Source organism: Lethenteron reissneri, chromosome 18 (assembly GCF_015708825.2).
Source record: "Lethenteron reissneri isolate LAM-NWPU_2019-01 chromosome 18, ASM1570882v1, whole genome shotgun sequence".
NCBI lineage: Eukaryota > Metazoa > Chordata > Hyperoartia > Petromyzontiformes > Petromyzontidae > Lethenteron > Lethenteron reissneri.
In genome coordinates this window covers 4,678,152-4,693,538 of record NC_083796.1, presented here as the reverse complement: position 1 = coordinate 4,693,538, position 15,387 = coordinate 4,678,152, and the positions used below count along the sequence as shown (strand labels likewise).

At 49.9% G+C, this 15,387-nt stretch overlaps 1 protein-coding gene across 1 annotated transcript in view; it reads right to left on the bottom strand.

Annotated features, from left to right (window-relative positions):
- Positions 1–14,886, bottom strand: part of PRDM6 (PR/SET domain 6) — a 63,930-nt gene extending 49,044 nt beyond the window's left edge. Inside the window, 2 exon segments of the mRNA XM_061553510.1 lie at positions 12,125–12,768; positions 14,525–14,886. Coding sequence (XP_061409494.1) covers positions 12,125–12,768; positions 14,525–14,571 — 691 coding nt within the window. The 5' untranslated portion in view covers positions 14,572–14,886.
- Positions 14,887–15,387: the final 501 nt, after the last annotated feature.

Sequence of the window (15,387 nt, the reverse complement as noted above, 5' to 3'; positions counted from 1 at the left end):
TAGAATCCATCTGTGTGGAGTTTTGATGTTAACGTGATAGAGGTTGGTTTTGTTATATCCGAGTAATCAGATCTACTCCACCTAAACACTCATTCATGGAATTGACCAAACACCCCAATGCACGACCTTCTTCAAAATAAGTCTTGAGACTCAGCGAAGCTTTCCTGGCAAGGAAGACGCCATTATATGTCATCATTGTTATTATCGGATCGAGCGGTAACACAGTGCATTTCGCGAGTGCTCAGCCAAGTGAAGTATGCTTAATCAACCCCTTTGGAACGATTCGGGTTGGGGAGGCATTCATCAAGCAGTGGAATGACAAAGCGCTGTAAATTTGTATTGCAATGTGCACTTTACTCGGGGTCTACAAAGTTGTCTATCACCAAAAAAAAAACTGTTGATAATCCACTGTGATAACAATTTGCATTTTGCAATTAACTTTTAAAAACAAACCTAAGAAGTTATTGCACAACCAATTCGGCCGACATGTAGCCAATGCAGTGCGGAGGAAGCAAACGAAACATTAACGCAACACCTCCAATACTGCAGCGCAAGTGTGAGCGGTGTGTTGGACAATGGGAACCCTCCTTCCCTCCTCCTCCTCCTCCGCTGGGGAACTTCACGCCACGTTCACCCCGGGGCCACGCCGATGCCTCCCCTCGCCGCGTCTCGAGAATCACGTGGAAGCGATTATTGCTCTTGGAGCGGCCGCAAGCTCCGGGCTAAATTGTGCCCGGCTACGCGCACGGGAAACGCGCGATATTACGCATCATAGGCGCGCCGGTGCCTCAACTATTTCCCCAATTAAACTTTAAGTGCACCCTCCCCCACCTTACTCCCCCTGTTGTTAATACGATTGTTGTGATTGTTGTGCGTTTCTCCACATGCATACGTTGGCCGATATCTTAATTTAGTCATCAAGACGGCTGTTTCTAATCAATGTCTCGGTTCATCCGGCGCGTGCCGCTATTATGTTGTTTAATAAGAGGAATGATTGCATCAATACCGCCTACGACCCCCCCCCCCACCGCCCGCCCCTCCCGCCGTGCCTCGTTCACGCACGAGTGCGCGTAAATTGAAAACACGATCGGGGCATTGGGTGAAAAGTTGTACGCTTATCTGCTATGGAGAAGGACCATTGCCCAAAACGTCGCCTCTCGTATCATTATCTTTTATTTGTTGTTGTTGCGACGCATTTATTGCAGAAAAGGGGAAGTAAAAGTCACCATCTCGCGATGAACCGATGAATATCGACTGACTGTGCTCACGATGCGTTTTTCTGAGATGCGTGTGTGCGGTGCGGAATGGAGGCCAGCAATGGAGGCCGCTCGCTACATTCATCACAACCTATTGTAAATAAATAAAAATTATATCCATCGCTTTTGCAGCAAACGAAACCTGGCAGACACCGAAACTCCGCGACGCGTCGAATATTTACGGGAGAGAATTGTTACGCCTCGATTTAAAATAAAAATAAAAAAATGCACCGCTCGCGACGCGCGGGTCGTGTTTGACGAATTGTATCGGCGGCCGTGAAAACGCGACCGCAAATCCTCCTCCAACGTCCCGGAGTTACGTCGCGAGGGTCGTTGCTCGTCACGCACAAAGCGCACGCCACAAATGAACCACAGTGCCCCTTGCCGATCGCACCAACCCCGGTCATCCTCACAAGCGGCGGACTTCGGTTGGACATCAAAGGCGGCGGTCGTCAGCGCGTCATCATCGCGCGGCGCTTTCAGAATGCCCTTCTCTGCGGCCGTCTGGAACGCTCTTCCTTCCGATATTAGGAAGCCACTGGAGCTATGCACTTTCAAATCTAGATCGAAAGCTCATTTATGTAGAACTGCTTTTTGTGTTTAGTTCGTTGTCCTCCCCCCCCCCCGCACTTCCGATTAATGCAGTTGGCTACGTACGGTGCAAAAGAAGTTCAACATATATTACATTACGTCACAATGAAAATACAGAGTCTCGTCAATCCACGACTACGCACGCCGTGTAGGGCATGCGGGTTTGACCATACTTCCCCACTCTGGTAAGTATGGGGTTGCTGAAACGGCGGAGGGGACGGGGTGGTTTCCCCTGAGCCCGGTTCCGATATCACTCGTCCACTCATCTTAGCCGTGGCCTGAAATCGAACTCAGATGGTCAGCTTCGTTTATGGATAGCGCATTGCACTATCCACTCAGCGGCCACGCTAGACACACGACTTACTCACGCAGCTTGCGTGTTTGAAATATTTTAAGGGTTGCACCCTTGTAACTGTCTATTCTTATTTGTGGTACATCCATACATCGATCAATGAGCTAAGATATGTGAAGAATAGTTGAGATAGCGTGCGTGCGTTACGCAACGTTTTCAGTTTAACGTTTGAAAAAAAAATCACTGCTCCGGCACGGCACTGCTGGTAATTGTGCACATTCAGTAATTGTACACGTTCAGTAATTGTACGCATTCAGTAAAGTAATAAAGCACTTCTGTGTAGGCAGAGCCGTCCCTAAGGTACGACAAATCGGGGCGACCGCCCCGGGCCCCGCGTTTTTTTTTGGGGGGGGGGGGACGCGCTCTTCGACGTCACGGTGTCAAATGCAATACCTCCGGTTTAGTTTGAATGCGTCGGGGGGGCCCATGCGGTTGGGTTGGTCCCGGGCCCCACACCCCCTATGGACGGCCCTACGTGTAGGTTTTCGCGTGTGTTGCTGTATGGCTATCCGAATGTGGTTTCGAGGGGGTCTTCTGCATGTTGTCCGACGCTTCGCTCTGACGTGCTGAGTACTTCTGCGGAAATTCCGCTCGTGAAATGCAGATCCCAAGCCGCGTGCAGCGAAACGAGCGGGCATCGTGCCGAAGAACACGCGGTGTATAACAGCAAAAAAAAAAACAATCTGGGAGTAGCGTGCGATATATTTCCTGCGTGCAACCCGATGTTTATTTTATTCTTCACCGTGTTTGCCTATTCAGCCACATAAACGATGGGCTGAGCGCGTCGTGCACCGCAGTCGCGTTCAGATGACTTTGACAATAAACGGGGTCCTGTGCTCGGAACATCTTCGGCTTATACCGAACATCGCGCGGAAGTAAATAGTGTGGTGGTGGTGGTGGGGATGCTGCGCTTGCAGTTGTGCACACGTGCACGCATGCATGTACAATATGCAACGTTTCGGGTACTGACCCTGCCATCGTAGCGCAGCGCGCGATGACAAAGGGTGTGTTCTGTGAAGGTCTATTGCCCGAAACGTCGCCAACTATTTGCCTTGTACCTTTTGAGGCCACGCATTGTTATTGAGACAATGTGTTACGTATCGCGTAGGGTTGCGCAATCGACTTCCTCAAAAGCAACTTCATATCACGTATACACATCGGTGCATGTGTACATACATGTGTACATACATGTGTACATACATGTGTACATACATGTCACCTGGGTATTGATGATATTGGCCCAAAAGTGAGGACAGATAGGGTTATTTCGTTTTTTTAACACTGGCATTTTTATTCTTAAAGTTAATATTTGATCTATTATCATTATTACTATATTTTTCTTCTTTTTCAGATGACATTTACAAATGGAAAGAACATTTATTGAAGACGAACGATTTCAATTAATATTTACACATGCTAAAGAAGGCAGCTGTGATCTTAAAAAAAAGTCCTATATGAATTTAGATAATTAATGCATGTATAGTTAGTTTGAACAATTGTTAAAATAAATTAAATAACCATATGTTACTTGTTAAAATAAATAAGAATGAATATTGTGACCCTATGTGTCCGGAGTTTTGGGCCACATTGTATATGTCCGACTAAATTGTGTTGTGCCGATAATTTTTTTTGACTTATTTAGAATACGTTTTCCTAATTAAATAACATTACATTTATGCAGGAATATTAGACTTAAACCCACGGTAATATGCGCAAGAGTGCATCGGTACTTTTGATATCCTGTTATTGAAACTGGACGAATCGTTTCTTGTACGAGGTGTTGCAATTGGTCATATTTTTCCGGAAAGTTAACAACAACAATAACAGCTATTTGGCTGCGTGAAGGTGGAACGCACAATCCTCCAACTGATGCTTATGGCGGTACCCCGGTATACCAAATAATAAAAACTGGACGAGGCAATTAAATATTTTATTTCTGGGACACTATTTTTTTCCCAGGGGTGTACTTAATTCCGCGACTGGGGTACCAATCAATCCTAAATCGGTGGTGCCACACTCCGCGATGTCGAAACGCAGCGAGGACGATTGCGCTGAAACCCTGAACGCTCGCGGTACGCAGCGTAGTGGTGCATCGTGTACAGCTCGTCGAGATGAGTCGATGGCCGCATCGCCGACCATCAGCAGACTAAACATGACTGCATCACGGACATCATGCGAGAGCCGGGGTACTCATGAGGTTCAACCGTCAGTTAATCATTCTCATTCAAAGAAAGGCAATTGCTCGAGACGTCAACCTGTACAACTGATTGTATGCTATGAAGACCTATTTTGGCAGCGGAAGTTGACACGGTGTAGTGTACGATGGCCGTGTGCGTCACTGCGAACGCAGTCCACCCCCATTGTTTTAGTTTTCATTAATTGCAAATAATGGGGCATTCGTGTCTCCACGAAGGGTCTCATTCAATTCAAACAAACCGATAGCCACGCACATTCGTCCAGTCATCACGCACAAAACAAAGACCACCCCCCCCCCCGTCTGGCCTTAAAACAGACTGTTGGGGCACGTGCTCGTAGCGAGCACCTATGAAAGACGGCACGGCACACGAGGGGGTGGGTGGCCAACACACCACGCCCGGCCGCCTTTGTCTCCCGAGTGGCGATGTTTACACACCACACCAGGTACGTATTTGAGGCCGAGTCGACGTACGGGTGGCCCATGACCGATTCAAATAATCGTCACTGGTGTTGGCTGTGAGCGGGAATTGAACTTGGGTTGCCAGGTTCGTCGCGCAGCGCGCGAACCGCTACACTACCGCTCCCCAAAGATATACACACATACAGATGTGTGTATATATACACACACTCGGTATATATACTGAGTGTGTGTATATATACACACTCACATAATACGCCATACACACGCGGCGGAAAGAGCGAACTGTTGCTATGAATCTTGATTTGAATCTTGATTTGAAGCTTTCGTGACTGCAGGAATCCATACTATTTGGTTCTTTCGGTAAAGTCACGTGGGTAGAAAAATAATAGATCACGACGTTTCGATCGCAACACAAGCAATCGTCATCAGGTGGGACAACCACAGCAAGAAAAAAAAAACTACTATGAACTCGACCACCCGAGTTCGATTTCCAGCCGCGTCTACAATTATAATCAGCGGCTAGTGATATCATCAGAACCGTTACTGCGTTTCCGCCTCCATCACCCCCCACTGACCAGCGTGGTGAAGTATGGTCAACAGCTCCCCCTTGACCGGCGTAACCTGCGGGGGAGTAGGGGTATTTTGTGATGTTATTGGTGCTTGATCCACTGTGGCATTGAGAATGGCTGCGATGCGTACTGACACACGCGAACGCGCTGGCAGATGAGGCGCACGTGCGATCACGATGCTCGGAGCGGGTACGATGCGTTCCGTAGCCTTAGCAGCGGCTTATTTATTTGTTTGGAAGACGCTCATCTATATACACACACACTTGTTGTGTATTTTATTTCTCTCCCTCTTTAATGGTGAAAACGATCGATTTTATTTCCCGGGGCAGGATCGAGTTAAGGCAAGACAGCTTGCGTTTTGCCCAGGAAAACTGCTGGCGGGACGCGGGATTCACGGAGCCGAACGGCGAGACGACGCTCACCCCCCCCTCCTCCCCTTGATGGATCGCCGCTCTCGACGCATCGATCCGACCCCTGGCGCAGTCGAAGCGGCGAGCGCGCTCAGAAAACTGCCCGCAATTAATTGAGCCGTGTTCCCTTCATCGATCATTTCGGCTGGCAGCTATCGATGGAGATTAGTGCTGATAGACCATTTTATCACTTTAAATAAACATTCAGCCTCTGCGACGCCGTGACCGCGCGTGCAGTGGGCGGCCGAACGAGACTCTTAGCCGAGTGCCGGAGGGGGGGGGGGGGTCGGGGGGGGAATTTGTGACGTTACTGGTTCGTAAGAATTTGCTAATAGATGTCAACGGCCGCTTACAAAATACGACGACAAAATATCGGGGAGCCTCCAGAATGATTGGACCGTAAGTGATGGGATTTGTCTCCGTGCCACGTGGCCTAAGAGACACACGCGTAATGAATACGCGTTATCCCGTTACAAAGTACAGCATTGCTCTATTCGTGTACGGGTCTAATGTGTATGGGTCTATATGCGATTATGCGTGCCTATGATGTATAGTTTTAAATATGTTTATGTTGTATTTATTGCTGTATATAGCTTTATCCTGTATAATATGGTCGTATGATGTATGCAGTGCAGAGGTCTATGCTGTCCGTATCAGTGTCGGCATTGCACAGATCTATGTTGTATAAAAGGAATGTTTTAAATAAACTCTATGATCACTCAAGAACAGTGTTCCTGTGGCAGGGGGCGCGTAAAGTTGAAAACGGTGGGGGCGGATATGTGGGAGAGCGGTGGCGCAGTGGTTAGCACTGCACTGGCCTACGAACCCGGCGACGCGAGTTTGAATCCCGCTCACGTCCAAGATCAGTGACGAATATTTGAACTCGTCGTGAACCTCCCCGAGGTCTACTCAGCCTTAAGTGGACACTTGGTGTAATGCGTAAGACATCACCACTGGGGAGACAAAGGCGGTCGGGCGTGGTGCTGGCCACCCACCCACTCATGCGCCATGCCGGCCTTTATAGGTGCTCGCTAACAGCACTTGCCCCAACATTCTGTTTAAGGCTATACGGGGGATCTTTGGAGAAAGCGTACTTACCGTTTGACAAAGATCCCCCGTGTAGCCTTAACAGACTGTTGGGGCAAGTGCTGTTAGCGAGCACCTGTGAAGGCCGGCACGGCACACGAGGGGGTGGGTGGCCAACACTACGCCCGACCGCCTTTGTCTCCCCAGTGGCGATGATTTTACACACCGCACCGGGTACTCATTTGAGGCTGAGTCGACCTAGGGGATGCCCACGACCGGTGAAGATAATCGTCACCGGTGTTGTCCGTGAGCGGGAATCGCACTCGGGTCGCCTGGTTCGTAGCGCAGCGCGCTTACTTTTAACCTTACCGCTTCACCACATATACACTGTGTATATATGTGTGCATTCACGTAACAAAAAGCAACGCTCGATAAGCAGACGTTAAGAATTGGCATGCGCGCCACTCGTATTAGGTTCAGTGCTCCGTGCCCTGCAGCAGATTGAATCGCTATGGGCCCGCGCTTGACTTGGCGCTGTCATAAGCGGTTGTTCGTACTTTACGCAGCAGCTAACATCTTTCGCCCACCCCCCCCCCCGCCGCACTTTTCCGCTAATTATAATTGTAAAAAAGAAACTACACTTAACTTGTCTGTTGAACGACAGAGCCGTTAGTCTTGCAGACCGGCCTCATTAGAAGATGATTAATGTCCGCGGGAAGCTATTATAATCTTGGAAAGTCAACCCCCACCGCCGCAAAAAAAATAATAAGTTTGCGTTGTAATTTGATTCCCTGCATATTACAAAAAAAAATCATCAGGTGAATATCCTGAGCTTTGACTGCCGTAAGATGACGCCAACAATGGGAATTTAGAGCGGTAAAGAGTTTTGCGGCTTACACAACACAGCCCATAAATGTAATTAGACACAACAATAAACTCATTTGGAGAACACACATATATGTAGGCTGACGGTAAACAGTATAACCTCTTGCTAGTAAGTTTTGTTCATTCATAAACTGTACACGTGCGGTGTGTGTGCATTGTACGAGGCATGTTTTCCGTGTATATGGAATTATTCACAACTGTTAATAATGCGCTACAAGTTTAGAACATTTAGTTTAACCGTGTATATATTTAAAATGTCATTATTGTTGTCATTTAAATTAGCGACATTTCGGCCATTTGCCCGTCTTAATCGCACGTAAACTTCACCGAATATTTTTTTAATATTTCCTTTGGAAGTTGACGTGTTGTTGAGTTCTGTTTAGTAAACGGTGCCAGCGCACCAAATTCCATCGTATCACCAGATAATTTGTTCACTTAAATTAAACTCACTATTAAACCATTCTGTTTAATACTTAATGTATAAAAACAAACGTGTCGGATTTTTTACCCTCTCTCTCTTTCTCTGTTCCAAAATTTAAAATGTAACCTATGTATTACGCAAATTCTTTACGGGAAAAAAATAAATATATACTTAAATTTGAACAAAATTAGAGGCGAGTTGTAACGCTTATACACATGCGCAAAATTCCGACAAAATACTTTTAAACAATCATCCCGGAATGTGTGGAAATTTACGTATTCATTGTTAATTAAGACCTGCACTGTGCCACATCTGTACCGCCACCGGATACCCATGAAATTGAGCCTGGTAGCTCATTGGGCCCTTCCTGCCGAAATAAATAAAATGTATCATCTGTCAATCACAATTCCTTAAATTATTGTTCATTCCTTTTTGACGGACAAATATGGAAATATATGTGCATGTAGATGTATTTTTGGGGGCCAGACTACACACGCCTAAGCTACGGATGCCGTGTACCGGCCCCAAGTTACCGTGAGAGTTCAATTGGGAATTGGGTTGATGCGCGATATTCACGTCAATTTAAAACGACGCAGTCGAGTGACAATTCTGTTTCTAGGCACAGGAATGCGGTAAGGATTCGTGCCAACCAGGGGCTTAACATTTATTTCACTCGATATTTTCCGGAACGCTGCTAAGGCTGCGCTTGAAATAAGATATTATCGACGTAAGGCACGACCACTACAACTACAAAGTACGCATATCCGTGGCAATTCTCTATTATCGCACCGTATATTTTAATAATACTAAGAACATATTTATAGCAATTATACGACAAATTAAGACGAGATGCAGGGGTGTGGAGTGTTGAAATTATTCCCCGCAACAGCCGTTGGGGACAATTCCGGCTCTATAATTAAGCTCGGATGTAAACACGGTATATGAATACAAGCGGTGCAATATTTCATTGGATTATGCGCATTTAAGACTAACCTTTTAATGCCAATTTTCCAATTTACAGAAACGATCGTGTCAAATGTAACGTACACGACGCGTATAGCAGAGTCGTGTGAAGCACATTTCAACTTTTCAATTTAGTTTATTACCATTTTCCGTGTAAATATTGTCCGTACTCTGCTGTTTTTGAGCACAGCATTTGGTCAGCGAATGCTTCCTTATCTGCATGAATAATAGGCATGATTAAGTATCATTAATAATAAGTATTATTCATAGTTATTAATGTTATTATCCCAAAGGCCCCGTTGCTCTGGTGCGTCCATATGTACTGTTGCATCGAAGGCGAAGTATGAAACATACATTATGAAGGTGATGACTAAATCTGGATTAACAATAACAATAAATGCACATGTACTCCGGTTTCACAGTTGACGTTATATTAACATCCAACACAAAACAATCACTCCACTCTCGATCAGAAGGAGGTAAGTCCTTTCAACGCCCCCACCCCCACGCTACGTCTCTCCGCGTGTACCAATTTCCCCCACCCATTCAAATACTAATGAACTCGCTCTGCGCTGTACGCGCCCGATGATTGTTAAACACGTCCCACGTGACGCGCTAAGAAATTAACGCCGTCTGCGTCACGTGCGGACCACGTGAACACGCACACGCGTAGAACACGTGAACATGCACACGCGTGGAACACGTGAACACGCACACGCGTGCACCACGTGAACACGCACACGCGTGGAACACGTGTACAGACACACGCTGAGATCACAATCTTAATTTTAATAGGCTCCATTAACGCAGATGGCGTTAATTGCTCCAGTCTAAATAGAGATTCTGATGCTGTGGCGCAGTGCGCTAAAACAGGACGCTAGCACTCCACGAAAAAATAATTGTCTTTCATTCACGTAATGAAATGCATATATATGTACACGTACATACCACAAAGCTAAAGTTACAACTCGAGTTAAGCAAGCGCAGCGCGGTGATCATCAGTTGGAGACCTTCTCGAATATTCGCGTGGAAATTCCAAGCGACTATCCATAGGGCAACCGGCGTTGACTTTGCAAAGTGGCACGGAATTGTTGTGAGTGATTTGAAGGACCAAGTGTTGCCGAGACCGGGACTGGAACTTCAACCCTCAAACCTTCTCATTGCGAGACGCATTACGCACACTGTGTACACACAGTTAGCTGTCCAGACACACAAGGCACAGATCCCCCTATAACCTTAGCAGACTTTTTGGGCAAATGCTGCTATTGAGCATCTATGAAGGTCGACACGGCACGCGAGGTGGTGGGTGGCCAGCACCACGCCCGGCCGCCTTTGTCTCCCGAAAAGCGAAGTTTACACATCACACCAGGTACTCATTTGAGGCTGAGTAGACCTAGGGGAGGCCCAGAAGCGGTTCACATAATTGTCACTGGTGTTGTCCGTAAGCGGAAATCGACGCTGAGTCGCCGGATTTGTAGAACAATGCGCTAACCACTGGGCCACCGCTCCCCACGTCCAGAAACACCCCCCCCCCACACACACACGCTTACAAAGGCAAATATCCCCTGTATAGCCTTAACAGACTTTGGGGGCAAGTGCTGTTAGCGAGCACCTATGAAGGCCGTCATCTTACACGAGGGGGTAGTGTGGTAAGCACCCGCGTCCCACACCGAATTAAGTAACGCACTCATTTAAGCCTGAGTTGACCTAGAGGAGTCCCAGGACCGTTTCTGATACTCATCACCGATGTTGGCTGGACAAGTTCTGATTGCGCGTAAAAAAAACATCGTGGCCATGAATCGAACTCAAGCGTCCGCGTGCGTCGTGCACTGCTGGGACCCACAGAGCCACCGTTCACCACCACCACGTTGACGTTGCGTGGCCACGCAAACAAGGTCTGTTACACAACGTGCTCTTCAACAGACTGTTGGGGCAAGTGCTGTTAGCGAGCACCTATTAAGGCCGGCACCGCGCGCGAGGGTGTGGGTGAATCAATGTAGGGGAGGCCCAGCATTGGGTTCAGATCATCGTAACCCGTGTTGACTGTGAGTGGGAATCGAACTCTTGTCGCCGGGGTTTCGTAGCGCAAAACAAACCACTGCACTACCGCTCCCCCTACCCACACATTCAAACACTTGCATACATAAACACATCTGTACACGCGCACAGACACACATATATACTGCACATACATAATACACATGTACACACCAAAAAACGCATAAAGTAGATATATTCACATGCGTGCATACCAAGATTCCCCCTGTTGTTACAGCCGACATAAACCGCTGGGGCAAATGTCGTTTGCAAGTGCGCGTCTGTGACGGCCGGAGCGGTATACGTGGGAGTGGTGCGATTAGCGGCGCAGCTGTTTACACACAGCACTGGGTACAGGTTTTATGGTCGAGTCGACCTAGGGGAATATCCAGGACAGGTTCAGATGTCCCTCGCCCACTGATGTTACCCGTTGCAGGGAATCGGACCGGCGGGGTGAGGAGCGTAGTGCACTAACCACTGCACTCCCCATCAGTGACAAAGTTCCTCCTGTTGTGATATCGACTGTTGGGACGAGCGCGGTAAGGGTTGGTGTGACCAGAACCACGCCCGGCCGCCTTTGTATCCCCAGTGATGATGTTTACACCTCTCACCAGGTGCAAATATTGACTATATATAACCTTTAACAAACTTTTGGAGCGAGTGCTGTTAGCCAGCACCTATTGAAACCGACACGGAACTCGGGCGGGGTGGGTGGCCAGTACCACGCCCGGCCGCCTTTGTCTTCCCAGTGCTGATGTCTACACACCACACCGAGTACTCATTTGAGGCTGAGTCGACCTCGGGAAGACCCACGACCGGTTCAGATAATCGTCAACGGTGTTGGCCGTGAGCTGGGAATCGAACTCGGGTCGCCGGGTTTCTAAGCGCGGTTCGCTAACCGCTGCGCCACCGCTCCCCGTCACGCACACAGACGCAGCAGACGACACAGACAGGCGCGCCGTGCATCGCTCCGCGCTCTCAGCATTTGCTCTCTCACGGTTGCTGGTGTCGTCGCCGTGGTTATTCACGGGGATGATCTCCATGCGCTGCTGCCCGTACAGGTAGTAGTCTAGCTCCTCCGCCGTGAACGGGCTGCTGGCCTGCACGAAGGCCCTCTCGAAGGGCCCCGCAGTCCGCACGCTCGGTGGGCCCTCATTGTGGCCGGCGCACGCTGGCCCCGACCCGGCCATGTCAAACAGCACCTGCTGGCCGCCACGCATCGGCACGACGGCTGCTGCTGCTGCGGCGGCGGCGGAGCCGGGCATGCACGACTGCAGGGTCGGCTTGCAAGCTTGCAACTGGAGCTGCAGCAGAGTGGGCCCTGCTGCCGCAGCTGCGGCCGCCGCTGCCGCTGCTGCTGCTGCCACCTTTGCCTCCTGCGTGGCCTCGCTGCCGCCCATGGCCAGAGGGCCGGGCTCGGATAAGTCTGGGAGGTGGAGGTCGAGAGAGGCGCGGGGTGGTCCCGGGTCCTGCGCCGCCGGGAGGCCGTGTGGAAGCAGCTGCTGCTGCCAGTGACGAACGTAGGCGGCGTCCACCTTGAGGAAGGCCGAGGGGTAGCTGGCCGTGGGCTTCATGATGTCCTGCGCGCCTTGCAGGGACCCGTCGGCCGCCGGGAAGGGCCAGATCTCCTGGCGGATGGCGCTGCCGGCACAGAACGAGTGCGGTGGCGGGTTAGAGTACACGCGTTCATGTGTGTGCGCGTCTGATTATAGGCACACTCATTTACGCAGAGCAAACAAGTGTGGACGAGAGTACGCGTGTGTCTGCGCGTACACGTGGTATTGTACACTCGCACGCGTCGCAAAAAGTGGGAGCAAGAGCACACGCAGGCAAGTACACATGTGCGGACAATCTTAGTACGCGTGTGTGATTACGCACGCACGCACAGATCTACATTAAACACTGTCGGGGCAAGTGTTGTTAGCGAGCACCTATTGAGTACGGCACGGTGCACGAGGGACTGGTGTGGTCAGCACTACCCCTGGCCGCCTTTGTCTCCCCGGTGCTGATATTAGTACACCGCACGGGGTATTAATTTTTGGACCGAATGGACGTGAAAAAAATCATGCTCGAAGTAAGTTGTGATTCTCGAAGTAAGCTGTGATTCCCAGACGGCGCTGATGTTGGCCGGAGCTGGATATCGAACTTCAACCGCCGGAGTTCGGGGCATAAAACACCCACCGTGGGGCCACTAATCCCCACAAGCCCCCCCCCCCATGACCTTAACAGACTGTTGGGGCAAGTGCTGTTAGTGAGCATATATGAAGGCCGGCACGGCACACGAGATGATGGGTGGCCAACACCACGCCCGGTCGCCTTTGTCTTCAATAGTGGCGATGCTTTACACATCGCACCAGGTACTAATTTGAGGCTGAGTCGACCTAGGGGAGGCCCAGGACCAGTTCAGATAACCGTCGCAAAAGACAACGACAAACACGCACGTGGCTGATATTTTGTTTAACGAGACTTTAGCTATGGTGTGCATCAGGCGAATCCTGTGACAGCATCTACTTTCATTAATAGAGTTTGGTCTTTGGGAAATGGGCGAGAAAGATGGTGAATGAGACGAGAAGGGACAATTTACTCGGATATAAATTGTGCACTTATCATCTGTTAAGCATGAGTTCGGACACGACACCAGCTGAACACGTGCAATGTGTTGTGAGTCCTCAAATGTACTCTTAAAGTGAGTCCGTGCATCCGTATGAAGTGTATCGCTTTGCTCTATGTATAAAGTGCAGCACGCTTGTTCATAAACATTACACATTACGCACGACAACCGTATTCATGCAAACACACACGGGTACGCATTCGTAGATGTGTACATATAATTTATGTTTTATAAAAAAAAACATTTCCGAGATTATTGGTCAACAGACTACATTACAACTCAGTCGGAGGTGCTCGTAAATCCCAAAACAAAATTACGCGTCAGCAAAAGAGAACCAAACTTCAACTTAGTGCGAATTCGCGACAATTTTACGCTCATGACAAAAAAAAAACCCACGTGACGATTTTACCATGAGGAGGAAAGTTTCGCCCGAGCTTCAAACACTGCGCTGGTTTTGACGCTCGCTATCCAGCCTCGCAGACGGTGCATGTCCCTCGCAAAACGCACAGAGCCCCCACAAGCATAGGTCACCCAAACGGGGTTTTCTCAACTTTACCACAGATTCCTCTGTAACAAACGGACCGTCTTCACAACGTAACATACACAATCGCTCTGTTACACTCGACTGTACCAATTGCTTGCGCTATGCGAGTTTACAGAAAAATGCGTAAATTTCCAAAGCGTCCCCAAAGAACTCGCGGCGCCGTTAAAACCCGCCAGTCAGAACCGTCGCGCGCGACCACATTGAGCGACTTTGACTTTCACCCGCGCTCTCGCAACACATACCTCAGCTCCATGCAGCCTCTCTGTGCCATGTTGGTCGCGCAAGACATCTCAGAACCCTCCGGCGCGCTTCACGGATCGAGCAGGGCAAGTCGAGCCAGGGGTGGCCGCATGACCGGAGCGGTCACGGCTGCGGTGTCGGAGCGCGCTTGGTGCCCCCCGTACGAAACAAACACGAGGCGACACCGTGCGGAGTTTGTTCAAAGCAGGAATCGGTGGAACAATTGAGCAGTGGCACCTCGGCTGTGGATAATGGGGCGTGAGGTGTATGAGCCACGGGCGAGGCGAGCGGCGGGCCGAATCTGGTGGGCACGCGCGCTTCGCGAGACGCCTGGCGCTCTCTCCAGCTCCACTCGCGCAGAACGCACTCCGCTAACTCATCTCCTCTCCACTCCGAACCCTCCCCACCACGACCACCACGACCACCACCAGCAGCAGCAGCAGCTCCGGGCCCTCCCCCGCCTCTCGCTCTCGCGAATCGAACCCCCGCCTCCCTCCCGAGTGCCCCCGCCCCGCTGATCTTTAAAAAAAAATCTCTCCCTTCTTCCCTGCTGCTGTTGTGTTCCGCCGTCTTGAACACGTTGTGCTGGTGGTGGTGGGGGTACGCCAGCAGGGCAATTCAGTGTGGGGAGGGGTGGAGGGATGTGTAGCCCCTGAGCGCGTCTCTCCTCGTCTACATCTCGCACAGAACCCGGCACTCGCTCGCCGCCAGCCAGCCCGAGCCGTGCGAGCAGCAGCCCCGTGCGGCGCCGCTCCACGGGGCTGCATCCACAGCAGCGGCCACGCGGCCACGCCGTGAGAATCGCCCGTCGCGTCTCGCGCACGCACTCTCGTGTTGTCGTCGAGTGGGTAGAGAGAGCGAGAGG